At 43.7% G+C, this 27,051-nt stretch overlaps 1 protein-coding gene across 13 annotated transcripts in view; it reads left to right on the plus strand.

Annotated features, from left to right (window-relative positions):
- LOC137525476 (peptidyl-prolyl cis-trans isomerase G-like) overlaps positions 1 to 27,051 on the plus strand; it is a 309,707-nt gene that overhangs the window by 164,634 nt on the left and 118,022 nt on the right. For 11 of the 13 annotated variants that reach the window (XM_068246576.1, XM_068246575.1, XM_068246574.1 and 8 more), the window contains exons 4-8: positions 3,104 to 3,154; positions 5,241 to 5,297; positions 15,280 to 15,372; positions 17,768 to 17,869; positions 25,284 to 25,481. In XM_068246576.1, coding sequence (XP_068102677.1) covers positions 3,104 to 3,154; positions 5,241 to 5,297; positions 15,280 to 15,372; positions 17,768 to 17,869; positions 25,284 to 25,481 — 501 coding nt within the window. The remainder of the gene's footprint in view (positions 1 to 3,103; positions 3,155 to 5,240; positions 5,298 to 15,279; positions 15,373 to 17,767; positions 17,870 to 25,283; positions 25,482 to 27,051) is intronic. The other 2 variants (XM_068246577.1, XM_068246578.1) reach the window with 2 other exon arrangements.

The raw sequence follows: 27,051 nt of genomic DNA on the forward strand, positions 1-27,051 counted from the left end.
GTGGGGTCTGCCCTCCCAGACCTTTTTAACTCCTTGTCACCCATGCAGGCTGGTATAGCCAGAATGCGGAGCATGGTCCATGGTATGGGGGGGCTCTGGAAGAGAGGGGTGGTGAAGCCTAGTGTTGGGCGAACACCTGGATGTTCGGGTTCGGGAAAGTTCGCCGAACATGGCCGCAATGTTCGGCATGTTCGGGCCGAACCCCGAACTCCCCGAACATCCCGCCTTTGGGGGCCCTATTGGGTCGCAGGCATAAGGGGGGAGCACGCCCCGATTGCGGGGGGGGGGTCGGAAATTCCCCCCACCCCCTCCGCTAGCGCTCCCCCCTCTGCCCGCTTCCCCATACAAAAGTTTCAGGAAGTACCGGTCCGGTGGTAGTGGGTGGCTGGCAGTGGGCGGCACTGTGAAGTGAGTGACTGAGGAGGAGGAGTCCGGAGAGTGACACGTTGAGTAAGGCCGGGCAGCGGGCGGTTCAGCAGTAGTACGGTACTACTGCTGAACCGCCCGCTGCCCGGCCTCCCTCAACGCGTCACTCTCCGGACTCCTCCTCCTCAGTCACTCACTTCACAGTGCCGCCCACTGCCAGCCACCCACTACCACCGGACCGGTACTTCCTGAAACTTTTGTATGGGGAAGTGGGCAGAGGGGGGAGCGCTAGCGGAGGGGGTGGGGGGAATTTCCGACCCCCCCCCCCCGCGATCGGGGCATGGTCCCCCCTTATGCCTGCGACCCCATAGGGGGGCAGTATTCGGCCGAACAGCGCCCTGTTCGGCCGAACAGGGGCCCTGTTCGGCCCTGTTCGGCGGCCAATTAGTAGTTCGGGGCGAACCCGAACTTAACAGGCCGAACACCATCAGGTGTTCGGCCGAACTCGAACATCACACGAACAGGGTGATGTTCTGCAGAACCCGAACAGTGGCGAACACTGTTCGCCCAACACTAGTGAAGCCTCCCCCTCTCCCCCAGATCCCTTGTCCAATCCATGGACAAGGGGTTCATCCCTACCTCAGGTGCCCAGTAGGAGGGTGTAGGCCTTGTAGGGGTTCATAGAGACATCCAGGGGTCCTCTTTAAAGAGAACCTGTCAGCCATACTATCTCAGAAAAAAACACATATATAAGTAGATAAATACTTGCGCTACATACATAATATATGCATTGCACTGTCCACGTTTTGATTTTAGTGATTTTTCTACAGTAAAAAAAAGAGAAAATCCTTCTTAGGATTATCCATCTTAACTGTGTCTATTTTGAAGCCAATCCTGATGTCATTCCCTCCCTTACTCTCCTCTGCCTGATTGTGTATGCATAGCCCGCCCTCCTCCCAGTCTTCAGGCACTCCCACCCAGGTCTGCAATAGAAAGTGCATTGTCTCAGCATGAAAAATATTGGCCAATCAGAGAGGGACAGAGGTGTGGAAGGGGAAAACAGGAGGGAAAGAGGCTTCAGTCAATCGGGCTGCATTAGTTAAGTCTGAGGGAAAAGTAAAGAAGCAAAAAAAGACAACCCAGCATGCACTGCAATTTCCTTTGTACTGCAATGTACCAAATAAGAGCCACTGAAACTGGGGAATTTTGTTTTATAGAGAAGAAAACTAAGAGGGATTTTTAACTTTTGGATTGCGTCCTTATTACTTGTTTACCAGATAAAAATAAAGAATTGATTTTTGATTGTATCCCCGACAGTTACACTTTAGCAACTGTGCTTCCTCCTTGAAGCATCGGAGTCACATGACATGTGGTGTGAACCACAAGTGAGTGAACCCCCCCATGACCCTGTCCACTGCTTGAGGTGCTGAAGTGTGGTGTGTGGGAGAGATCATGTTTCCAAAGATCCTTTCTATTTTTGCTTTTAGCTAACTATAAATGATCAAATCTGACTCTAAGGTCAATTTGCATTACCTTTGTAATCTGCACCCTGTACTTTATGTTGCTTTAGCTTTCAGTTCAGGCAACCCAGGTATATCCTTTCCCTGGACTCCTGGAGGAATAATTAGCTGTATATTTACTGGTTTCACATACGGTGCGGTAGGAAATTGTCCTGCGGTAGGAGAGATACGGGCAGGACAATAACACCGCACCATTTTCCCTAGCACAAAATCCTGGGGCAGAGTGCATTGACAGAGTAATATGCATAGCTCCGCCCCTGAATAGTGACATGCTCCCTTCTGAACAGGAAGTACGTCGCTGTTTTTTTGCTGATCAACGCATGCATGCCACACCCCAACTACAACAAACGAAAGAGATTGCTGCAGTGCCATATAGTCCAGTGCAAATGCCTCCTGTGCGGAACTGCTCTGCAACACACTGCAGAGTCTGCATCGCCTCTGCTTCATCAGAAACACTTCTGCTGTTTCACATCGCACTGCGGGTAGTGTGGCCAGTCTCATTGAGATTAATGGACACTGCTACCGGAGAGCAGCGACAGAGAGCGACACACCGCGCTAGTGTGGAAGATGCTTAAAACATGCAGGGATGTTTCTTTGAGTGACCCAGTGCAGGACCCTAAATTGGGCAACTGAACTTATCTGGGGCTTCCTCCAGCCCCCAGTAGTGGGTGATGTCCCTGACATCCTCCGGGCTCTCTCCGTACTGCCCCCGGCAGCTCCGTTAAAGCGGCGACTTTGGCTAACGTTGTGTGCAACTGCACATGTGCAGCCTCTCCACGTGCTTGTCTCACTCATGCACCCATTGCTGTAAGTGTTCTGCACATACGCGGTTCATTCTTTCAAGAACTGTGTGTGCACAGAATACTTACATGACAGGCGCGCAAAAGAGACGGGTGTGCAGAGGGGCCACGCATGCGCAGTTGTGCATTACTCTGGCTGAAGTCGCAGCTCTAACGTAGCCACTGGGGGCAGAACAAAGGGAACCCGGAGGATGCCAGGGACATCACTGACAACAAGGCGCTGGAGGAAGCCCCACGTAAGTTCATTAGCCCATTTTAGGGTCCTGATCATGGTCCCTTTCATTGTTTTTACCTGACATTCTTATCAGGGAAAACGTAAAAAAGCGCCCTGTTATCAGCAATACCACTTTATTTATTTTGCTTGAGAGGCTTCTTCCCTGTAGTAAAATGCCAAATTTATCTCTCAAACTTATCCAGGTAGCCGGCATAAAAAGAAAGTGGAGGCGTCTGGATCAAACGATCTATCAGGTAAAAAAAAATATAGTCATAAATATTATTTTTGATCTATTAGGGGTCGGGGAGAGTGATATTGTCACTTGCAGTTTTGCAAGATTTTAAGCTTCATCTGGACCTGTGTGTCCGTAACATGTAGTGCTTCTGTTCTGAAATACAAGCATCGTTGCAGCCAGTGGTGTGCTGCTTCTTTTTTACTTTTGGTTGAATCCAGGGCCGTGTGAGCAATCCGGTCGAGGCCTGGCACCAGCATACCCCAAGGTACAGCATACCTGGGTAGCTGCTTCTGTAGAACTTTGTATGGGTGTGGCCCCCTTGTATAGAGCCAGATCCCCCTTGTATATATCCAGTGTGTATATAGCCAGATCTCCCTTGTATATAGCAAGATCCCACTTATATAGCCAGTGTATACAGTCCGTTCCCCCATCCCCCCTCCTCTCAAGAGTCGGATCCTCCTGCAACATTGTGCAGCAGCCTATTTCACACCTCAGATCTGCGGTGAAGGCAGCTAGAGTTGCAGAGTAACAGCGCCGCTGTATACAGGAAGTGATCTCTGTTTACATCCTGTATACGGCGCTGTCAACATTGCTATTATATTCAATTAAGCAAACTTGTCTGGGGGTAGATTTAGGTTGTGAGTCTATTGAAGAAAAGGAAGGGCCTTGTCATTTCTGGCAGTCAGGCACTTTTTGGCATGTAAGTGAAAGTCAACTTTGTTAAAGCGGAACTCCAGTGAAAATAATGTAGTAAAAAAAGTGCTTCATTTTTTACCATAATTATGTATAAATGATTAAGTCAGTGTTTGCTCATTGTAAAATCTTTCCTCTCCCCGATTTACATTCTGACATTTATTACATGGTGACATTTTTACTGTGGGCAGGTTATGTAGCTGCTCCTAGCTGTTTTGGCTGTTAGAGACAGCTGTAAACAGCCATTTCCTGTCTGTGAGCCTTGTTACATTGTAACAAACTGCCAAAAGTACCGCGGTACTCAGAGCTTCTTGTGGGAGGCGTTTCAGCACAAAATCAGTCATACAGCGCCCCCTGATGGTCTGTTTGTGAAAAGCATTATATTTCTCATGTAAAAGGGGGTATCAGCTACTGATTGGGATAAAGTTAAATTCTAGGTTGGAGTTTCTCTTTAAGTATAGAGTGAGCGGAGGGTGTATCAGTGCAATTCCAAAAGAAGGCTATTGCCAATCGCATAGCAATAATGATGAAGGAGATGATCTATTTGTCTTTTTTAGGTAAAGCACCACAGTTGAGGTGTAGGATTGCAAGTTTAGTGGGAAGTGGACCCATTCTAGAGGGCAGGGTGTTTATGATACACTCAATCCTTCTTCATGGAGGTTTGATTCTAGGACAGAGCCGAAAGATATGTGGGAGTGTCCCAGAATCGCTGCAGTTTCTCCAGCAGAGAGGACTGCAGGTGGGAAAGTAATTAGTTTCAGTGGAGTGAGGTACCAATGCCAGAGTATTTTAACCCTCCTGGCGGTCAATTAAAACCGCCAGGGGGGAGCACAGCACTATTTTTTATTTTTTTTTTAAATTATGTAGCTAGCCTAGCGCTAGCTACATGACAGCCGCTGAGCTGCGGCATCTTCCTACCCCCTCCGAACGCCTCCGGCGATCAGGCCCATCAGGAAATCCCATTCTAAATGGGATTTCCATTAGGGCAGGATGATGTCACCGACGTCATCGACGTCGTGAGATCAAAGGGAGTCCCGATCCACCCCTCAGTGCTACCTGGCACTGATTGGCCAGGCAGCGCATGGGGTCTGGGGGTGGGGCGGCATTGCGCGGTGGGTAGCAGCGAATCGGCTTGGAGCGGCGGCGATCGGGCACTGCACACCCCAGCAGGGCCTGAAAAATCCTCCTGCGCGCCATAGCCCGAGCTCAGCTCGGGCTTACCGCCAGGAGGGTTAAGAAAACTTCCCAATGAGAGGTAAAGTGAGAGTTTCCAAACTTCCTTTGCAGCAATATCCCACTCAACCTAGTAGTATTAACAGTTGTGGCCATAGTCAATGTCAAATAATTTATTTTTTAAATAACGTATTCAAAGTTTCTATTTTATGTTTCTCAAAATGATTGCATGAACTCAGAAGCAATTATCAACGATCTGTTTGGAGAAAATCTCCGGCAACTTGCTTCAACCACAGGTGAGTATAAATTTGTTCTAGAACACTTTTACACTTTGACATTAAAGCATATCTAAATGTGTGTTAAAACTTACAACGTGAAAAGTTGGCAAGCTAGAGTACCCACTAATCTCCAAAGGCTGGTTTCAGATAGAAGGGTCACACAGTTCCACATAAAGGGCATTTAAAGGAATAGGTGATATAAGGTACAGTAACATTTTACACAGTCCAAAAAAAAAACTTTTACTTAATACAATTTGCACTTAGCTCATTCATATATCCAGAGCTGCATATTCATATATCCAGAGCTGCATATTCATATATCCAGAGCAGAGTCACAAAGTGTCACCAAAGGGCAGGGTCGGACTGGGACACTAGGGGCCCACCAGGAAAGCTTTAGCTTTAGTTACATGCCTCATGATAATTCATCAAATAGTCAAATGCCGCAAAATAAAAATATTAAGTACCCCAGTGCTGTTAAACTTCGTGGGCATGGAGGACCCACGAGAACTCTGCGTGCCGCTGCTGGTCTGGTCTCCTGCACTGCACTATCCAATCACACTCTCATAGGAAGTACAGTGATTGCATGATTGGATAGTGCCAGTGCAGAAGACCAGACCAGCGGCACGCAGTGCTATCGCTCTCTCTTGGTAAGCCATTCCCCGCTGCTGCTGCTGGCTGGCTAACTGCAATTCTGGAGGGGGGAGCACAGAAGGTGGGGCCCTAGGTGTGGGAGGGGAGGAGGCTTCCCCTCTCCCCACTGCTCTGTGCCACTTTCCCCCCTTCCTGCTTTGTGCTCTCCTCCTTTTCAGCACTGGGGCCCCCAGGGCCCCCGGGGGCAAGAGGCCCACCAGGAAAATTCTTGAGCTCCCGGTGAGCCTGTCCAAGCCTGCCAAAGGATCAGTATAAAATATTACTGCACGCTTTGCATGCCTTATCAGAGTTAACATGCCTTATCAGAGTTAATGTGCCTTATCACAGTTACCATGACTTATCAGAGTAGCATAGCGAGCACTACAAACTTATGCCTGCTAATTGACAATGACGAGGGCTCCACTCGTCATGCCCTGAGCCTCTGCGGGTCCAATCACTTTAAATGACATTATCCCCGAACTTTGATTGGCCCAATAGGCTGCCTGTCAAGTTTCCTGTCAAGTGACAGGCAGCCTATTGGGCCAATCAAGTTCGTAGCGCTCGTTATGCTACTCTGGTAAGGCACGCTAACACTGATAAGGCACATTAACTCTGATAAAGCACGTTCACTCTGATAAGATTTAGACGTGGGAGAGTTTAAGGTTAGGCATCGGTAAGAAAGGGTTCTATGTGAGAGTAGTGTTGGGTTAAGTTTTAGTAAAATATCGGTATTATTTTCCGATATTTTATTCAATAATTTACACTTTTAAAATGTATAATATTGGTAAAGTTTACAGATAGTCTACTAGCCCAGGTGAGCACCCAAATTTCCTTGTGCCCATTTTTCATGCACAGATTCTGCTGTTCTCTTTGGCATAAGTAGTATCTGAATTACACACCTGGAACAAGCATGTGGCTAATCCAGTCAGACTTCAGTCAGAAACACTTACATGCTGATCTACATGCTGTTCAGGGACAGGTCTATAGCTAACAGGATCATAGGAAGAGGGTCAGCAGGAAAGCCCGGCAATATGCGTTTAGGTGTGCTTTAATCTTTATTTGGTAGATTATAATCATTATTTGATATTTTTAAAACACTACAAATTGCTGAATAACAGTGATTTTGATTTATACATGCAAGTTAAAAAAAAATAGCTGAGAAGCTATTTACAAAATGTTGTGTTTCACTTGTTTATTCTATTTTATGAATCACTAGCTGATGAGCCGGCGTTGCCTGGATATGTATTTGGCTGGTGTTGGCTCCGCCCACTTTTTCTAACCCTAACACACAATCACTCAATGGCCAAGTTTGTGAGTTTTGGGGTCCTTGGCATCAATAATTTGTATTTTCCCAGTGAAATGAAACAAATCTGATTGGCTGTTTGTGGCTCCAACCCCTTTTCTGAATTTGAACCCCGGTGACACCATGACCAACTGTACCAGGTTTGAGGCTTGTGCCATTAACAGGGCAAGAATGGCAGCAATTTTAATATTCTCCTTGAAAATCAACAGATGAATATTGATCGGCTTTTTTGGGCTCCACCCACTTTTCGGAATATTAATCCCAGTCACCCAGTAACCAACTGTGGAAAGTTTGAGGACCCTGCCATTAACAGTGAAGAAGGGCTGCAGTTTTCATTTCCTCCGGGAAATCTGTTTTTGACTCCACTCACTTCTGTAACCTTGACAAATAGTCACTAAATGACCAAGATTGGGAGCTTTTGAGTGCCTGGCATCAAAATTGTGTGAATGGAAGCAATTTATCCAGCAAAGAAATCTGATTGGTGGTTTGTGGCTCTGCCCTTTTAGTGAATTTGAACCCCAGTCTCTTAATGACCGACTGTAGCAGGTTTGAGGCCTCTGCCATTAACAGTGTAAGAATGGCAGCAGTTTCAATATTTCCCTTGAAAATCAATAGATGAATTTTGATTGGCTGCTGTAAGCTCCACCCACTTTTCTTAATTTTCATCCCAGTCACCCAGAACCCTGCCATTAACAATGTAAGAATGGCTGCAGTTTATATTTTTGTATGTAAAAAGTTAATTGTTTTTGGCTACGCCCACTGTTTCTAACCTTGACATACAGTCACTCAATGACCAAGTTTATGAGCTTTGGGCTCCTTGGCATCAATAAGTTGCATTTTCCCATTTAAATTAAACAAATCTGATTGACTGTTTGTGCCCCCCCCCCCCTCCTTTTCAGAATTTAAACCCCAGTCTCCTTGTGACTGATTGTACCAGATTTGAGGCCTCTGCTATTAGGGCCCGTTTCCACTATTGCGTTGCGGAATCGTCTGGAACGAAATCGCATGCGGGTTCGATTCCGCATGCCTTTTTTTGGCCACGATTACGCATGAGATTCCGCATAGGTAAGGGTATATGCGAATTTAACCATGTCACTGCCTGTTTAAATTAACATGTATTCCTATGCGGAATCGCACGCGGAATCGCGGGGTAAAAACGCATGCCAAATACGCATGCGATTCCCCTATTAAATACATGGCATGCGATTCGCATAGCGGTGTGCGGGGAGCAAATTCTGACGGCTCTGCCGTGCAGATTTTCCCCGCACACAAAAACGCTCCGCACAACGCACAAGTGGAAAAAGGCCAATCCACTTGTATTGGCTGTGCGAATCCGCATGCGGACAACGCATGCGGATTCGCTATAGTGGAAACGAGCCCTTAAGAGTGTAAGAATAGCAACAATGTAAATATTCCCCTTGAAAATCAATAGGTGAATTTTGATTGGCTGTTGTAGGCTCCACCCACTTTCCTGAATATTAATCCCAGTCATCCAGTGACCAACTGTGTCAAGTTTGAGAACCCTGCCAATAACAGCATGGCTTAACCCAATCTAACAAATCTGATTGGCTGTTTCTGGCTCCACCCCCTTTAGTGAATTTGCACCCCAGTCACCCAATGACTGACTGTATCAAGTTTGAGTCCTCTGCCATTAACAGGGTAAGAATGGTAGCAATGTAAATATTCCCTTGAAAATCAATAGGTGAATTTTGATTGCCTGTTGTAGGCTCCATCCATATTTCTGAATATTAATCCCAGTCACCCAGGGGCCAACTGTGTCATGTTTGAGAACCTTTGCAATGTAAAGCGTACCTGCCGGCCACAGAGAGTGCTCCATATCACACGGGGAGTCCAGTGCAGTCAGAGGCCCATCACACCTCACAATAAAGTCCAATCTGTAGCAACAATCCACATAGGACTCAACCCTTCAAGGAGTGATTTCCAGCAAAATATTTATTTGTGCATAGCGGTCATACAGCATACAGGTAAGCACAACGTTTCGGGCAAAGGCCCTTTCTCAAGTGCTCATGTTTGATAACTTTGCCATTAACAGTGTAAGAATGGTTTCAGTTTATATTTTCCCATGTAAAAAAATGTAGTTGTTGGCACCACCAACTTTTTCTAACCTTGACATACAGTCACTCAATTACCAAGTTTATGAGCTTTGGGGTTCTTGGTATAAATAATTTGTATATACCCATTGAAATTAAACAAATCTGATTGACTGTTTGTGGCTCCACCTCCTTTATGAATTTAAACCCCAGTCACCCTGTGACCAACTGTACCAGGTTTGAGGCATCTGCTATTAACAGTGTAAGAATGGCAGCAATTTAAATATTCCCCTTGAAAATCAATAGATGAATTTTGATTGGCTATTATAGGCTCCACCCACTTTCCTGAATCTTAATCTCATTCACCCAGTGACCAAGTGTGCCAGGTTTGGAAACCCTCTGATTAACAGTGCAAGAATGGCTGCAGTTTACATTTCCCCATTTAAAATGAATTGCTGAAATTTGATTGGCGGTTTAATGCTCCACCCACTTTTCCTGGATTTGTAACCTTAGTCACCAAGTGACCAACTGTGCCAAGTGTGGGGACTCTGGCTTGATTACTGTGAGAAGGGCAGCCTTTTACATTTTTTCCATTGACATGAATGGGTGAAATCTGATTTGCTGTGTGTAGCTCCGCCTAGGTGTGGAAAGGGGATGCGAGACCCCCAGATCATATCATCCCAGGTAATAAGGGATCTGTATACCAAGTTTCGTTCAAATCAATCAAGGCGTTTTCGAGTGATCGTGGCACATACATACATACATACATACATACATACATACATACATACATACATACATACATACATACACACATACACACATACACACATACACACATACATACACTCACCTAAAGGATTATTAGGAACACCATACTTATATAGTGTTTCACCCCCTTTTGCCTTCAGAACTGCCTTAATTCTACATGTCATTGATCATTCAACAAGGTGCTGAAAGCATTCTTTAGAAATGTTGGCCCATATTGATAGGATATCATCTTTCAGTTGATAAAGATTTGTGGGATGCAAATCCAATCCACGAAGCTCCCGTTCCATCACATCTCAAAGATGCTCTATTGGGTTGAGATCTGGTGACTGTGGGGCCATTTTAGTACAGTGAACTCATTGTCATGTTCAAGAAACCAATTTGAAATGATTCAAGCTTTGTGACATGGTGCATTATCCTGCTGGAAGTAGCCATAAGAGGATGGGTACATGGTGGTCATGAAGGGATGGACATGGCCAGAAACAATGCTCAGGTAGCCCGTGGCATTTCAACGATGCCCAATTGGCACTAAGTAGCCTAAAGTGTGCCAAGAAAACATCCCCCACACCATTACACCACCAGCCTGCACAGTGGTAACAAGGCATGATGGATCCATGTTCTCATTCTGTTTACGTCAAATTTTGACTTTATTAAGACTCATCAGACCAGGCAACATTTTTCCAGTCTTCAACTGTCCAATTTTGGTGAGCTTGTGCAAATTTTAGCCTCTTTTTCCTATTTGTAGTAGAGAAGAGTGGTACCCGGTGGGGTCTTCTGCTGTTGTAGCCCATCCGCCTCAAGGTTGTGCATTTTGTGGCTTCACAAATGCTTTGCTGCAGACCTCGGTTGTAATGAGTGGTTATTTCAGTCAATGTTGCTCTTCTATCAGCTTGAATCAGTCGGCCTATTCTCCTCTGTCCTCTAGCATCAACAAGGCATTTTCACCCACAGGACTGCCGCATACTGGATGTTTTTCCCTTTTCACACCATTCTTTGTAAACCCTAGAATTGGTTGTGTGTGAAAATCCCAGTAACTGACCAGATTGTGAAATACTCAGACCGGCCCATCTGGCACTAACAACCATGCCACGCTCAAAATTGCTTAATTCATCTTTCTTTCCCATTCTGACATTCAGTTTGGCGTTCAGGAGATTGTCTTGACCAGGACCATACCCCTAAATGCATTGAAGTGACTGCCATGTGATTGGTTGATTAGATATTTGCATTAATGAGAAATTGAACAGGTGTTCCTAATAATCCTTCAGGTGAGTGTACACACACACATACATACATACATACAATTTTATATATACAGTGGCTTGCAAAAGTATTCGGCCCCCTTGAAGTTTTCCACATTTTGTCACATTACTGCCACAAACATGAATACATTTTACTGGAATTCCACGTGAAAGACCAATACAAAGTGGTAGAAGTGGAACGAAAATCATACATGATTCCAAACATTTTTTACAAATCAATAACTGCAAAGTGGGGTGTGCATAATTATTCAGCCCCTTGAGTCAATACTTTGTAGAACCACCGTTTGCTGCAATTACAGCTGCCAGTCTTTTAGGGTATGTCTCTACCAGCTTTGCACATCTAGAGACTGAAATCCTTGCCCATTCTTCTTTGCAAAATCGCTCCAGCTCAGTCAGATTAGATGGACAGCGTTTGTGAACAGCAGTTTTCAGATCTTGCCACCGATTCTCGATTGGATTTAGATCTGGACTTTGACTGGGCAATTCTAACACATGGATATGTTTTGTTTTAAACCATTCCATTGTTGCCCTGGCTTTATGTTTAGGGTCATTGTCCTCCTGGAAGGTGACCCTCCGCCCCAGTCTCAAGTCTTTTGCAGACTCCAAGAGGTTTTCTTCCAAGAATGCCCTGTATTTGGCTCCATACATCTTCCCATCAACTCTGACCAGCTTCCATGTCCCTGCTGAAGAGAAGCACCCCCAGAGCATGATGCTGCCACCACCATATTTGACAGTGGGGATGGTGTGTTCTGAATGATGTGCAGTGTTAGTTTTCTGCCACACATAGCATTTTGCATTTTGACCAAAAAGTTCCATTTTGGTCTCATCTGACCAGAGCACCTTCTTCCACATGTTTACTGTGTCCCCCACAAGGCTTGTGGCAAACTGCAAACGGGACTTCTTATGCTTTTCTGTTAACAATGCCTTTCTTCTTGCCACTCTTCCATAAAGGCCAACTTTGTTCAGTGCATGACTAATAGTTGTCCTATGGACAGATTCCCCCACCTGAGCTGTAGATCTCTGCAGCTCATCCAGTGTCACCATGGGCCTCTTGACTGCATTTCTGATCAGCGCTCTCCTTGTTCTGCCTGTGAGTTTAGGTGGACGGCATAGTCTTGGTAGGTTTACAGTTGTGCCATACTCCTTCCATTTCTGAATGATCGCTTGCACAGTGCTCCGTGGGATGTTTAAGGCTTTGGAAATCTTTTTGTAGCCTAAGCCTGCTTTAAATTTCTCAATAACTTTATCCCTGACCTGTCTGGTGTGTTCTCTGGACTTCATGGTGTTGTTGCTCCCAATATTCTCTTAGACAACCTCTGAGGCCGTCATAGAGCAGCTGTATTTGTACTGACATTAGATTACACACAGGTGCACTCTATTTAGTCATTAGCACTCATCAGGCAATGTCTATGGGCAACTGACTACACTCAGACAAAAGGGGGCTGAATAATTACGCACACCCCACTTTTCAGTTATTGATTTGTAAAAAATGTTTGGAATCATGTATGATTTTAGCTCCACTTCTCACGTGTACACCACTTTGTATTGGTCTTTCACGTGGAATTCTAATAAAATTGATTCATGTTTGTGGCAGTAATGTGACAAAATGTGGAAAACTTCAAGGGGGCCGAATACTTTTGCAAGCCACTGTATAGATGTGAATACACATATCTATATTTTTACTAAGGATAAACACATTTTTGGTAAGAAATTAAACTAACTTGAATTGAGAGGGGCATTATTTTAAAGAAAAAAACTTTCAGAAGACTTATACTGGACTAAAAGTCAGCCCTGGTCATTAGCAGAGATGGGCAATGAGATACTAATAATTCTGGTACATTTAAGGTGGCCAAACATCAGGCGACTTGGTGGTCGATTGACCATCCACTTTGATTATTATAATCAATTAGGATGAAAATCGGTACGCCACCTGCATACTCGACCGACAAAGCGACCAATTTTGGGGATGGAAATTGGTCGCATTGGCGATCGCGCATGCTGCAAACTGTCGGGCTGAAGTTGGTTGGTCGGGTGTGTAGCAGTACGGGGGCCGTTTTTGGAACAGGCAACACAACGAAGAAACCTTCGCTGCTGAAATTTATAAATGTGCCCCCCTGTGTGTGTGCATTTATACATTATCTGTCCTGTGTCAGCCTCCACAGGGTTTACATCCATCTCGCCGGGTTCCGCATACACTCATACATGCTAGCGGCGCATAGTGTCTGATGTCAGAATGTTGTTAGAACGCAGCGAGGTGGACGGTCACCGCACGGAGGCGCATGTATCAATGCACACACGGGGGTGGGGGGAACAACACATTTATACATTGGGACAGCAGCAGAGCTGACGTTGCGAGAACAGCCGATTCCTTGAAGATCTCATGCTGAAATCGGATGGGAATCGGCCTGCAGTATATGGGCAGCTTCGAAAAGAAACAAATTTATCTCTAATCAGATTCGATTAGAAAGAAATTTGTCTCTTTGTTGAATCTGCCCATAATTGTCAGATCTATGGCCACTTTTAGGCTACTTTCCCCCCAGGTCGTGGCGTTTTAGGGGACATTATGGTTGCATAACGTGCTCCTAACGCAACACCTGGTGGTGTTGGATGTGGACGTCAGACTGAGCCACGTTGTGCAGCTCACTCTGGCGTCCGTGATGCCGTGATGCGTACTCTTGGACGCATGCGGCATCACGTGGTCCCGCCAGCCAATCGCCGCACAGAGCGGCCGCTCCAGGAAGTAAACACTGCACGTCACAGCGTGCAGTGAATATTAATTAGCCATATGGCTGGCCGCGGAGGAGGAGGGGAGACTTCCTGCTCCAACACTACTGAGCATGTGCAAACAGTCTAACGCGGCTTAGCCGAGTATAATGTACAGCACGCAGCACTTTAACTTGACGTGCTGCGTTACAATGTAACGCAACGTGGGCACTGTGAACAGCCCATTGACTTTACATTGCTGTGCGGTGGGGGTGCGTTACAGGCTGCACTAATGTGCGCCTGTAACGTCTGTAACGTCTTACTGTGAAAGCAGCCTGAGTGTATGCATGTGGATCATACAGTGCCAATCAGATTCACTTCCTGATGGTTTAAATAGCCCAACATCAAGCTGCCTAAAATATGCACTAAATCTTTCAAATCAGAAGTATTAGCATCTCATTGACCATTTTAAGTCATTGAGGAATTAAGCAAATAAGTCTTTTAGATCAATTGGCTCTATTTCTTAAGCCCCCTCTACACCATGCAATTCTGCATGCAATCAATCAAGTTCAATTGGATCGATTAAATCCGACACATCCGATCAGGATTCGATTGGTAGTGTAGACAATTTTGCATTGATAACTATGCAAAATAACCACACTAGAGATCGAATCCCGATCGGACATGTCGGATTGAATCGATCTAATCGAATTCGATCCAATCAAATTCGATTGATCGTATGCGGAATTGCATGGTGTAGAGGGGTCTTTACAGCTGTCTACAATCGGTAGTAGTACTCCCAGACTTGGAATTGTACATCAAGCTGGATAAGGTGGCAGTCTAAAGACCCATACCCACCAAACAATTTTTTTCACGAAAGATTTTTCGCGACAAATGATTTTTTGCAATATCACACAACAACGTTTAAAGCAAATTCATTGAATGATGTTTAGCGACACATGCCACCTGAAGCGATCATTTGTTTTTGAACGACCGACATGTCTGATTGAATCTTTAAGAATTGTTCCTATCCTCATTGACCTGCGCAGGTTTTGCTGCGATTGTGTAAACGATTGTTTACATGATCGTTTGTTTCTGTGTCCACAAAAGACGCTTCTCAGTTCAGCCAGATGGATCGGGGAATGATCTTTTGTCGGTGGAGATTTCCAATAATCCATCTGGCTCTGTCTGCTGGTGTGTTTGTAGCTTAACAAATGTATTATATCTCTGGAGGTTCTCTTAAATCTAGTAGATTATAGTCTCAATTTTTCCCTTTTCTACATTAGAGGACACTTTAACTCAGAATCAAGAAGCTTCCTCATCGTTCTCATGTTACCCACTAACATGTGATGACAGTGAAGAAGGATCGGCTTCGGAAGGTTAGAAAATATTACGCAATAGCTGCTGTTTGTCTGTCTCTATAGACGCCAATTGTGTAAATTTGCAGCACTTCTTTTCTCCTCTTGATAGTGCTAACGGGAGTCCTCAGATGAGTCAAGGACTCCTGTTAATAGATATCATGGTTCACAAATTGTTCTGAGGACTATTGGACTGTGCTTCTACACTTGAACATACATAGGCCGGTTTCACACCAGAAACTTTCACGTTACAGGTGCTGAACGTTCAGATGATCACATCGCACTGTAAGGGAAAAAATAGGCTTTAGAAATTACCACAGCAATTATTATTATTATTTTAGTATTTATATAGCGCCCGCATATTAAGCAGCGCTGTACAGTGTGTATGTATATATATATATATATATATATATATATATATATATATATATATATATATATATATAGTCTTGTCACTACCTGTCCCTCAGAGGAGCTCACAATCTACTCCCTACCATTGTCATATGTCTATGTATGTATCGTTTAGTGTATGTATCATAGTTTAGGGCCAATTTTGGAGGAAACCAATTAACTTTTCTGTATGTTTTTGGGATGTGGGAGGAAACCAGAGTGCCCGGAGGAAACCCACACAGACACGTGGAGAACATACAAACTCCTTGCAGACAGTGCCCTGGCTGGGATACAAACCGGAAACAGGGCCGGTTTAAGCAACAATGGGGCCCCAGGGGAAAATAAACCTGGGGGGCCCCCCCAACCCTGGAGCAAAAATTGGCATTAATGGACCTTTTTTGCAGCTGGTATAGTCAGGGTTTGAAGCCCCAATCGGTCGGAATTCCACATTCTGGCTACCCCAGCCTGCATGGGGGACAAGGGGTTAAAAAGTTTCAGGAGGGGGGACCCCACATAATTTAAAAAAAAAATTCCAACACTCTAAACATAAAAAAAAAATTGGGAAAATAGGAAAAAAATGCCAGGGATCTTCATACAGCCATATTGCGGCTGTATAGCGATCCCTGACCAAAGCGCTGCGGCTGCGTATGGACCCCCTGGAAACCCCGTCAGGAAATTTATTTCTCTTTCTTTTGATGCATGTAAAATTACACTACCGTTAGATTCTAAAAGTGACATTTACCGCATTTGAAAGTATACTTTTTTCCTTTGAAACTTTTTCTCAAAAACTATAAGGTCTTTTTAAAAAATTGTTTTTTCCTCTTATTCCCAATGATCTCCTTAACATATCCTGCAAATTTAGGGTTTCTAGAATTTAAGGTGGATTTGCTATTAACCATTGAAGTCGGCTGGTTTTTAAATGTGTATTTTTTTCCTTTGAAACTTTAAAATCGATTTTCTCAAAAACTGTAAGGTCGATTTGAAAATGTTTTTTCCTCTTGTAGCCACTGGGGGCCCCTACAAGCTCTGGGGCCCTGGGGCAGCTGCCTCCTTTGCCTCTATGGTAGCGCCGGCCCTGACCGGAAATGAGTAATTGGCTGCAAGCCAAACTATAAGTGAGGCTCTCTAGCGCTCACTTCCTGTGGCTGAATTAAGAATTGCAGGGAAGTGTATTAACATATGCTTCTACGTATGTGCGACACAAACGAAAAACAGTTTAAAATATCTACCGTGCCCTTGACTTACATGACTTCCGGTTGCCACACGTCACCGCGGGCGTTCACTGATAATTCTCTGTTGTCATTGTGTCAGATCGGATACCTGCAGGGGATTGTATCAAACAATGATAGGTGCTCTTTTTTATGTTCAGTTTAGGTTCCCTTTAACCTCCTTAGCGGTAATCCCAAGTCAGAAATCTGAAGCTCAGAGTGGTAACCCCGAGCTGGATCCATGGGAGGTGTGTAATGTGCAGGGCTGCAGCCGATCTATCTAGCGGAATGATTTTTAGGGTCTAAAAGCGTCAGAAAAAATTGCACTGCTTTCAGACACTAAAATCCAGAAATAATCATAACGCCAGGGAGGTTAAGTAGCGAACAAATATGGCTATTTGTACTTTGCCAACATTTTTGAGAAATATACCTTCTTTCCAGACCTCTAAATAGTATACCACAGGTTCTAATAATCTAGTCATACCCAGAGTCCACTTGGAAACTTTTGGTCCCAGAGCCTTCTGTCATGCTGCCCCTACGTTTTGGAACTCCTTACCTCAACAGATCAGGACAGCTCCATCCCTGGACGTGTTTAAATCCAGACTGAAAACTTACCTGTTCAGTTTGGCATTTGCAGAATTATAACTTTTGTTGTGTGAATACTTCATCCTACTACCAATTACTGAATCTGAGAGAGCCTAAGCGCTTTGAGTCCTATGGGAGAAAAGCGCTATAGAAATGTTATTGTATTGTATATTGTATTATATACCAATAGAAAATATGTTAATCTCTGCTTGTTTTTCTTTTTCCTGTGCTAGAAGATGATTCACCACAAAGCCAAGTGCCTTCTTCACCCCTTTCACCAGTTTGCCCACAAACACCTGGCACTGAGTCCAGTGAAGATGGATCGGATCTGGAAGGTTAGAACATTGCAATGAATTACTGCTGTTTCTTGATTGATAAATGATGGCATTGGTTTGTATTTGCATCTCTACTTTCCCTTCCGTATATATGAAACAGAACTGCCCGATGGAGCCTAGGTCTGTAAACTAAGGGTTCACAGAATGCTCTGAGGGTTATTAGACTGTGCCTGAACCTAACCATAGGGATGGCCAAAAATGCTGATTTCCGATTCTGCGGAAATTCCAATTCTTACTAATGCCGACTACCAATTCTTCAGATTTCTGATTTTCTGCTTTCCTATCTTCTGATTTTCTGAAGAGTCTTTTTGTCATTTTTTGCATTCTCCAATTTGTCAAATACTTGGCCAAATACTTCCAAAATGACTCAGAAGTATTGGACCAATCAGAGACTACAGAATGTTACAGCGGTAATCAGAATACCCAGGGCCGGATTTCTGCAAAGGTCACAAAGGCCACGGCCTAGGGCGGAAAAAAATCAGAAGGATAAAAGGGCGGCAGGACCTGAGAGAGATAAGAGGCTGCATGTCAAAATATATCATTTCTCCTGCTCCGAACCCGCCCCGGCTTTGCTGCACACACAGTCAGAATTCCAGAGCTCCGTGTATTTTCCTTACTTCGTGGTGTGCGATGAGACAGTGCTATCTCCTGGACATACAAGCTTCAGTTTATTGCCAGGGGTGAGAGAAACATGGATCACAATGTAGACAATTTCTGATCCAGTAAAAGTAAACATTTTAACAGAATTATTTCCACTTTACAACTCAAGCTGGGCTAAACAATGTATTGCTGGTCAGACTCTGTTAATGACTTGAGCCATTCCTTCTCCTCTCTCCCCCTGGATTGTAAATCTTAAACAGAAAGATAAGTTTTTTTTTTTCCTTAGAGAGATTTATGACAGCCCCTTCTAAGCTAAATCTTAACCCCTTGCTGGCTCATTTTAAAGGCAGCAGTAGTCTAGTATGAGATAGACAACTTCTCTATAATTATAATTGCAAATGTACTGTTGTATACTTTTGTATTGTTACATTCTGTTTTGTATACCAAAAGTAATAACATACACTAAAAATTAAAAAAAATATATGTTTGTACCGTGTTGGCAAACAGTAAAAAAAAAAACTGTGAAAGAATCAGTACAATAAATACTATAAAATAAATGCAACAGATCTGTGATTACAGAAGAGCAGAGAGGGAGATGAACTGCTCTGCTACTTCATGCCTGGTACACACCATGCAATTTGCCATCAGATAGATGGGTTCGAATTGATTATTTCTGACAGGTCTAATCTGATTTCTGATCATTTTTCTAATCGACTTTGTATAAGTGATCGGAAAATCGAATCAACCCATCTATCTGGTGCGTACCAGGCATTGGGGACTCACTGCTCTGACAGGAAAAACAATAATTCATCATTTTTCAGAGAGAAAACATTAATAGGTATTCACGAGTCACTAAAACAGGCATTTCCTCCTGCAAACAAGTGATCCTTAAAGAGACTCTGTAACCTCAAAAACATCCCCTGGGGGGTACTCACCTCGGGTGGGGGAAGCCTCCGGATCTTAATGAGGCTTCCCACGCCGTCCTCTGTCCCACGGGGGTCTCGCTGCAGCCCTCCAAACAGCCGGCGACAGACCCGACTGTAAAATCAATATTTACCTTTGCTGGCTCCAGCGGGGGAGCTGTGGCTGCTTTCCGCTCCGAACTACACGGAAATACCCGATCTCAGTCAGGTCCGCTCTACTGCGCAGGCGCCGAAAACTTGCGCCTGCGCAGTAGAGCAGACCCGACGGCGATCGGGTATTTCCGTGTAGTTCGGAGCCGACAGCCGTCAGAGCGCCTGCGCAGGAGCCGGGAAGGTAAATAATGACGTCATCTTGTACGGAGGGCTGCAGCGAGACCCCGTGGGACAGAGGACGGCGTGGGAAGCCTCATTACGATCCGGAGGCTTCCCTGACCCGAGGTGAGTACCCCCCAGGGGATCTTTTGATGTTACAGATCCTCTTTAAGGCTCATACACACATCAGACCATAGTCTTTGAAAAATGAAAGATCACAGACCAATTTTACCCCCTTCCATGTAGTATGAGAGCCATACCTACACAGTCTATTCTATGGAGCTGATCTCCCCATCAGATAGAAATCTTTGCAAGATGCTGAACACAAAGATGCTGTACACATTCAAAAGATCGATATCTGCAAAAGATCTGTTCCTGCAAAAGATCCGTTCCTGCAAAATGCATTCATAGTCTATGATATCTACAGATCCTCATACACACCTTGTTTAACAGACATTCATCTGCAGATCAGACAATCATTTGCAGATCTGAAAATCCATCCTGGTGGATCTGATCTGCAGATGAATCTTTGTTAAACAAGGTATATATGAGGATCTGCAGATATCATAGACTATGAATGCATTTGCAGGAACGGATCTTTTGCAGGAACAGATCTTTTGCAGATACTGATCTTTTGAATGTGTACAGCATCTTTGTGTGCAGCATCTTGCAAAGAGTTCTATCTGATGGGGAGTTCAGCTCAATAGAATAGACTGTGTAGGTATGGCTCTCATACTACATGGAAGGGGGTAAAATTGGTCTGTGATCTTTCATTTTCCAAAGACTATGGTCTGATGTGTGTATGCACCCTGAGTGTGTGTGTGTGTGTGTGGGGGGGGGGGGGGGCGCTTGGTGGTACCGGGCCTAGGGCACTGGGAAGTCAAAATCCGGCCCTGAGAATACCATGGAAATTTTAGGCCAATCGCCAGACTCAGTAATAGTCGGTAGTATCCAAGACTTGTGATTGGTCTAAAATTACCACAGCAGTCCGATTTTCTGGGAAAATTCTGCATTCTCTGATTGGTCCAATGCTTCCTAGTTCTGCGATTGGGTTAAAATTTCCAATTTCCATTTTCCGACCAAATTCCTAATGGAAATGCCTATTTCTGACTGGAAATGCAGAAATTTAAATTCCTTGGAATTCGAATGAGCCAACCTAACCAAATTTACATTTTGGTGGCAAGTTTACGGCGTATGTCTGGAAAGGAGCATGTGCTCATTTGGGCCCAGGGAGAAGCTGAAAGACTGTGCTCCCTGCTCTAGGCAATTTCCTAATAATTTAAATATGTTCTCTTACTGATTACCTATTTATGATTTCAACCATGTCATTCGGGGTCTTGCTATTGACGCCACCCTAAATACAATGTTTTTTTAATACAGTACATCAAAACAAGCCGGGCAGCTGTCACCTTGATTTTCTTTTATTTCATCTTCATGCCAAACATGATACATGCATATTCATAGTTCTTGGTTGTATCAAACCTGTTCCGGGTGTCTGTGCCGAGGTGTGCCAGGGTTCGCACTACGCCGTTTCGTGCCTGACTGGCGCTTGTTCACGTGCTCGTGTCCTGTTAGGTTAACAGGACACGAGCACGTGAACAAGCGCCAGTCAGGCGCGAAACGGCGTAGTGCAGTCCCCCCACCCTGGTCACCCGAACCCTGGCGCACCTCGGCACAGACACCCGGAACAGGTTTGATACAACCAAGAACTATAAATATGCATGTATCATGTTTGGCATGAAGATGAAATAAAAGCAAATCAAGGTGACAGCTGCCCGGCTTGTTTTGATGTACTGTATGCATCCTGACTTCTTTCCAGTTATATGCACCGGTTGCACGTCTTTTGTTCATATGCTGCTTCATAGGAGTGCTTTGAGGTGAAGATTGTGCCTTTAGAAGAGACTTATGCAGGCTGCTTTTTTCTGTTCCTCCTCAAGATTTAATACTGAGTGCCGAGTGGTGTGTGCTTCTGCAGTGTACTACAATGTTTTTTTTATTCCAGCTGCGGCTATTGCCGGTGCCCAAATTACACAGTGAGCGTTACTGTCAATGGGACACCCAAATCCGGTGCAGTGTATGAGCCGAGCGGGAACCAAAATTTATTTTCAAGTGTAAGGGCTACCATACTGGTACCTTTGACTTCAGTTTGCCATTATTTGATTAGCTTTACCTCCATCTTACTTCATTTTGTATTTAGGTTGACCTCAGTTTACTATTAAGAGGTATAACTGGGATATCACAAAGTCATTGTGATGTGATATATTTGGGTATGTTGATTAAGATGTTCAGCTATAAAATAATCACAGTACTGTCTCTCTGTGGGTTTAACAGCTATAACTTTGTCAAATCCATGGTACTTCAGTAAGATGCTTAATTTGTGTGCTGGTGCACGCCAATGACAAAGCCAGTGTCAACATCCAAAAGTTTTGTGTCCCCAGTGCTTGGATCCAGTGATGGGGGTGAACACAGTGAAAGGTGAGTATTATTTAGAGATATGCATCATTTAGGAGTGTTAATAATAGGGGACAGAATAGAGGGAGGATCAGTTAAAGCGAACATCAATGGAAAAAACAAATTGCCCATTTACTTACCTGGAGCTTCTTCCAGCCCACCAAAGTCCTCTTGTGTCCTTGCCATGATTTGCACACTCAGCCATTCCTCCTCTGCATCTTCTATCGTGCTCCAGCTACCGGAAGCGTTCTGCGCCTGGGTGGTAACAATTTTTGCTTACTGCGCAGGCACCCCTGGCCACAGAGATGTGTTAAAATAGGCACACAGCTCGGGGCTGCACATCCAGTGTTGTAGGGAGACACTGGAGGAATGTCGGAGTGCAGGATTACAGCAAGGGACCAGGAAGACTTCAAGGGGCTGAAAGAAGCCTCAGGTAAGTAAATAGGGAAGGTTTTTTAAATTAAATTTAGGCTTCCTTTAAGATGCTAGGGTTTAACGGACTCCCGCTCAATCCAGCGCACGCACGTGTTCTTGTTGCTGCCTGTTATCCCGGAGATCAGTGAATGGGATTACAGATCCCATTCACTGATCTAAGTGTCCCTGTCAATGATTGCCGGCATCAATAAGATGCCTGCGGTCCATGTAACAAAACGAAATTACATTTACATGCATTACTTCCTGTTTGTATGCTATTAGTACATGGCAGGAAGAAAATGCGTGAGCACATCTTTTGGCCTGCAGTAAAATTACACATACATATGTGTTATTTAATAAAAATAACATATATACCATAAAAATTAACCCCTTCCCTCCTCCACTCTCCCATAGTTACCCAAAAAAATTTGCATATAAAAAAATGACAATAAAAAAAATACATAAATAGTTACCTTAGGCACTGAACTTTTTTTTAAATACGTATGTTCTGAGGGTATATTACTATTATTTTTGAAAATATGTGCTTTTAATTAGTGATGGACGCAAAACTTAAAAAAAATGCACCTTTATTTCCAAATAAAATATTGGCACCCTACATTGTACTAGGGACATATTTTAAACATTGTAATAACCTAGACAAATAAGCAAATAAAATGTGTAGGTTTAATCCACAGTAGAACATATTATTTTAAAACTACATTGGTCCGAAAACTGAGAATGTATTGTTTCCATGTTTTCTTATTATTCCCATTAAAATGCATTTAGAATAAAATAATTCTTAGCAAAATGTACCAATCAAAGAAAGCCCATGTGGTGGGAAAAAAACAAGATATCATTTCATTGTGAGAAGTAGCTATAAAGTTATTGGTGAATGAATAGGAGGAACGCTAACAGGTGAAAATTGCTCATAAAACCAATGGGGATCCACAGCAACAGGGAGGATTCTCATTGGTTCGTGGCAGCCCAATAAACATTCTCCCTGCTGCTAGGGAGAATTGGTCTACTGTTTAAGAAGGCAAAATTACATTTATCAGTGGAGAAAACTTTGAGATTTTTGTTCCCACAGTCACAATTCTATAAAACAACATTTATTGAAGTTGTGTACAAAAAAAGTTAAGAGACAACTCAGTGAATGATTATTTCACTACTAATGCCTCAAACATCTACTTAAAGGAAACATCCAAGCTGTGAGGGCTTGTTTCCACTGTTGCGACGCGATTTCGGCCGCATTCCGACGCTTGTAAAAACGCATGCGGATGCGTTTCCACATGCGTTTTTACCCGCGATTTCGCCTGCGATTTCGCATGGCAGGGTGCCATGCGAAATTAACCATGACACTGCCAGGGCTAAATAAAATTGAAAAAGGTGCGAAATCGCACGCGAAATCGCGGGTAAAAACGCATGTAACAAACGCATGCGTTTTTACTATTAAATACATTAGCGGCGATTCGCACGGATTCCCGACGCAGGCGAAATCGTTGGCTCTTTTGTGCGTTTTTTTCACGCTGAAAAAAACGCACCTCAACAACGCTACAGTGGAAACAGGCCCATCCACTTGTATTACATGTGCGGATCTGCATGCGTTGGACGCATGCAGATTCGCGATAGTGGAAACGAGCCCTAAAAAAAACCCAAACTCCACTTACCTGGGGCTTCCTCCAGCCCCTGGCAGTCGTTCTGTGCCCTCGCCTCAGCTCCTCTCACTCCCGGTGTCCTGCGCTGAAGAAGCCGACCTATCCAGGTCGGCTTCCGGGTCGGCTTCTTGTGCGCTCCATGGCAGGGGGTCACGTGGTGTATGCATCATCATTGGGTCTCTACTGCGCAGGTGCCTGCACAGTAGAGACCCGATGACGTCACGTATACCTTGTGACCTGCGCCGTAGAGCGCACATGAAGCCGACCTGGATGCCGAACTGGCAAGGTCGGCTTCTTCAGTGCAGGACACCAGGAGTGAGAGGAGCTGCGGCGAGGGCACCGAATGACTGCCAGGGGCTGGAGGAAGCCCCAGGTAAGTGGAGTCTGTTTTTTTACTGCTTGGACCTTCCCTTTAACATCACTAGCCCTATGTAAACACAGGAGGGAATGCCTGTCAATCACTCGGTGAATGTTACAACCCTTAATCACCCTTCCCTCTAACCGTTAACAAGGGAAATACATTTTGGCCATGTAACACATCCATGCATGAATGTCACAGTGAATTAGAATATAATGTAATAAAGTGGAATCAGTGCAAAGTGGCAAATTTTGCTCCCCCAAAACATGGAGGCAGAAGTTACAGACCCCCTCTTTGCCAAGTAAAAGGTGATCTGGAAGTGTGCAGTGTGTACAGACTGAACTGATTACTACACTATTGTGCACAATGGCTCTCTCCACATTAGCTGTATGTGACCAGAGGGGTCACACACATATGATTCACTTTGGTGTAGTCATCATTAATGAGATTTTTTTTAAATGTTATAGCATGTCAGGCTGTAATGCCACTTCACATTTTTAATATTTAATGCAGTTATATTAGTAAATTAAAATCAATACAAATATAATTGCTAAAGAAATAATGATATCCCTTTTTTCATTCTTTTACTGTATGTCATGGATTATATTAGCTCCATACTGCATTGTTAATGAAATGCTAATTGTTGCTTTGCTGACAGTTTTTGATGAATATTTCTGTTTATATCACATGACATGGTGAAGTATCTGAGAGTGAAGAGGAGGAGATGGATGAAGGGACAATGAATGAAGAGAAGCGTGATAAAAGAATGAACTCTAACCAATCAGACCAAAGCATGCTAATAGAGCAAGACTCATGTGACATTCCAGGGTCCTCACCACTCCATGAAGCTGCAAATGAAATAAGAGCACATAAAAGAAAGCGAGAAGAACAAAAGCAAGGTAAACTAATAACTGAAAATATCAAAATGTACAATCTGCTTCATATTTATTATTATCTGTAACTCATACATTGCAGACAACTGTGGCAAAAACATTGGTCTGCAATGCATGAATTAAGCATGTAAACATTACTTTAAATATGAAGTACATTATACATATTGATATGTCATTATGTTATGGATGCCATGTATAATACACGATTATGCGAAGGAAGTAGTTATGGCAAATTCTATATCTGCATTTAAAGGGGGCTTAGATGCTTTCCTTGCATTGAAAGACCTCCATGGCTACAATTACTAGGTAATGCCTAATGATGTTGATCCAGGGATGTTATCTGATTGCCATCTGGAGTCGGGAAGGAATTTTTTCCCTTTTGGGGCTAACTGGACCATACCTTGTAAGGGTTTTTCGCCTTCCTCTGGATCAACAGGGATATGTGAGGGAGCAGGCTGGTGTTGTACTTTGTTTTCTGGTTGAACTCGATGGACGTATGTCTTTTTTCAACCCAAATAACTATTTGAAGTCATGTTTTATAGGGGGTCTGTACCACTTATGTTGGCATGAGAAAAAGAAAGTGCACCCTCCTTTCAATTCTAAGGTTTTGTGTATCAGGACGTAATAAAAAAAAGTAATCACTTCCTTCTCAAGTCTTAAAATTTGGTAAATACAATCTCAGATGAATTATACATTACACAGTGTCCTTGTTTAATTGATGAAGATTAAGCCAAAATGCATATCTAGCGTGAGATATATTATAGGACCACTATCGTGAAAAATGTTAAAGTTTTAAATTAACCACTTCACATTTCAAGGTTTTTCCCCTTTAAGATTCCTGACAATTTGGCATTTCAGCTGTCACTATTGATACAGCAATAACTTTTGTATTACTTACGCCATCAAAGTGATACACGTAGTTTTTTTCAGGACAATCTAGGCTTTCTTTGGAAAATATTTATTTTCAAGAGTTATTTAATTTTATGAGCATTACACGGGGAAATATTAGGCGTAAGTGCAGAAAATACACATTTTTTTTTTCATATTTCAGCCTTCCCAAATTTCACATGACAAGTGCCACAGTTATAAAACAAAATATGTTACTTGTCTTTTCCTGGTACAAATGATACCCTACATGCCATATTTCATCACAAGTTGAGAATGGGGTGTACCATTAGCGCCAGCTTGTGTGTTTGTAGCGACTGGATCTGATTGCTATGGCGCAAAGTTTGGGGACTCCAGTCCTGTACAGATATATTGTTAGGCAACAGCACAGTGATGCATATGTAGGGTCCCAGAGCTGTTACCCTAGCGATCACCTCCGATCGCTAGGGGCGGCAGCCATTACAGGTGTCCACTAACCTCTGGGCTAAGTATAAGTGACACAAGGGGTTAATTAGTTAGGTAGGAGTTAACATTGTACTTGGGGGTGGGGGGAGAAAAACTTTATTATATAAGGGGGGCACCGGGGGTGGGCACTTTATTATATAAGGCGGACACTGTCACTTTAATACTTCTTTTTCTTGTTTTCATGAATGCTATTAGCAGCAATCACTCACTGTTAAATAATGAATGC

The sequence above is a fragment of the Hyperolius riggenbachi genome, chromosome 7 (assembly GCF_040937935.1).
Source record: "Hyperolius riggenbachi isolate aHypRig1 chromosome 7, aHypRig1.pri, whole genome shotgun sequence".
NCBI classification, from domain to species: domain Eukaryota; kingdom Metazoa; phylum Chordata; class Amphibia; order Anura; family Hyperoliidae; genus Hyperolius; species Hyperolius riggenbachi.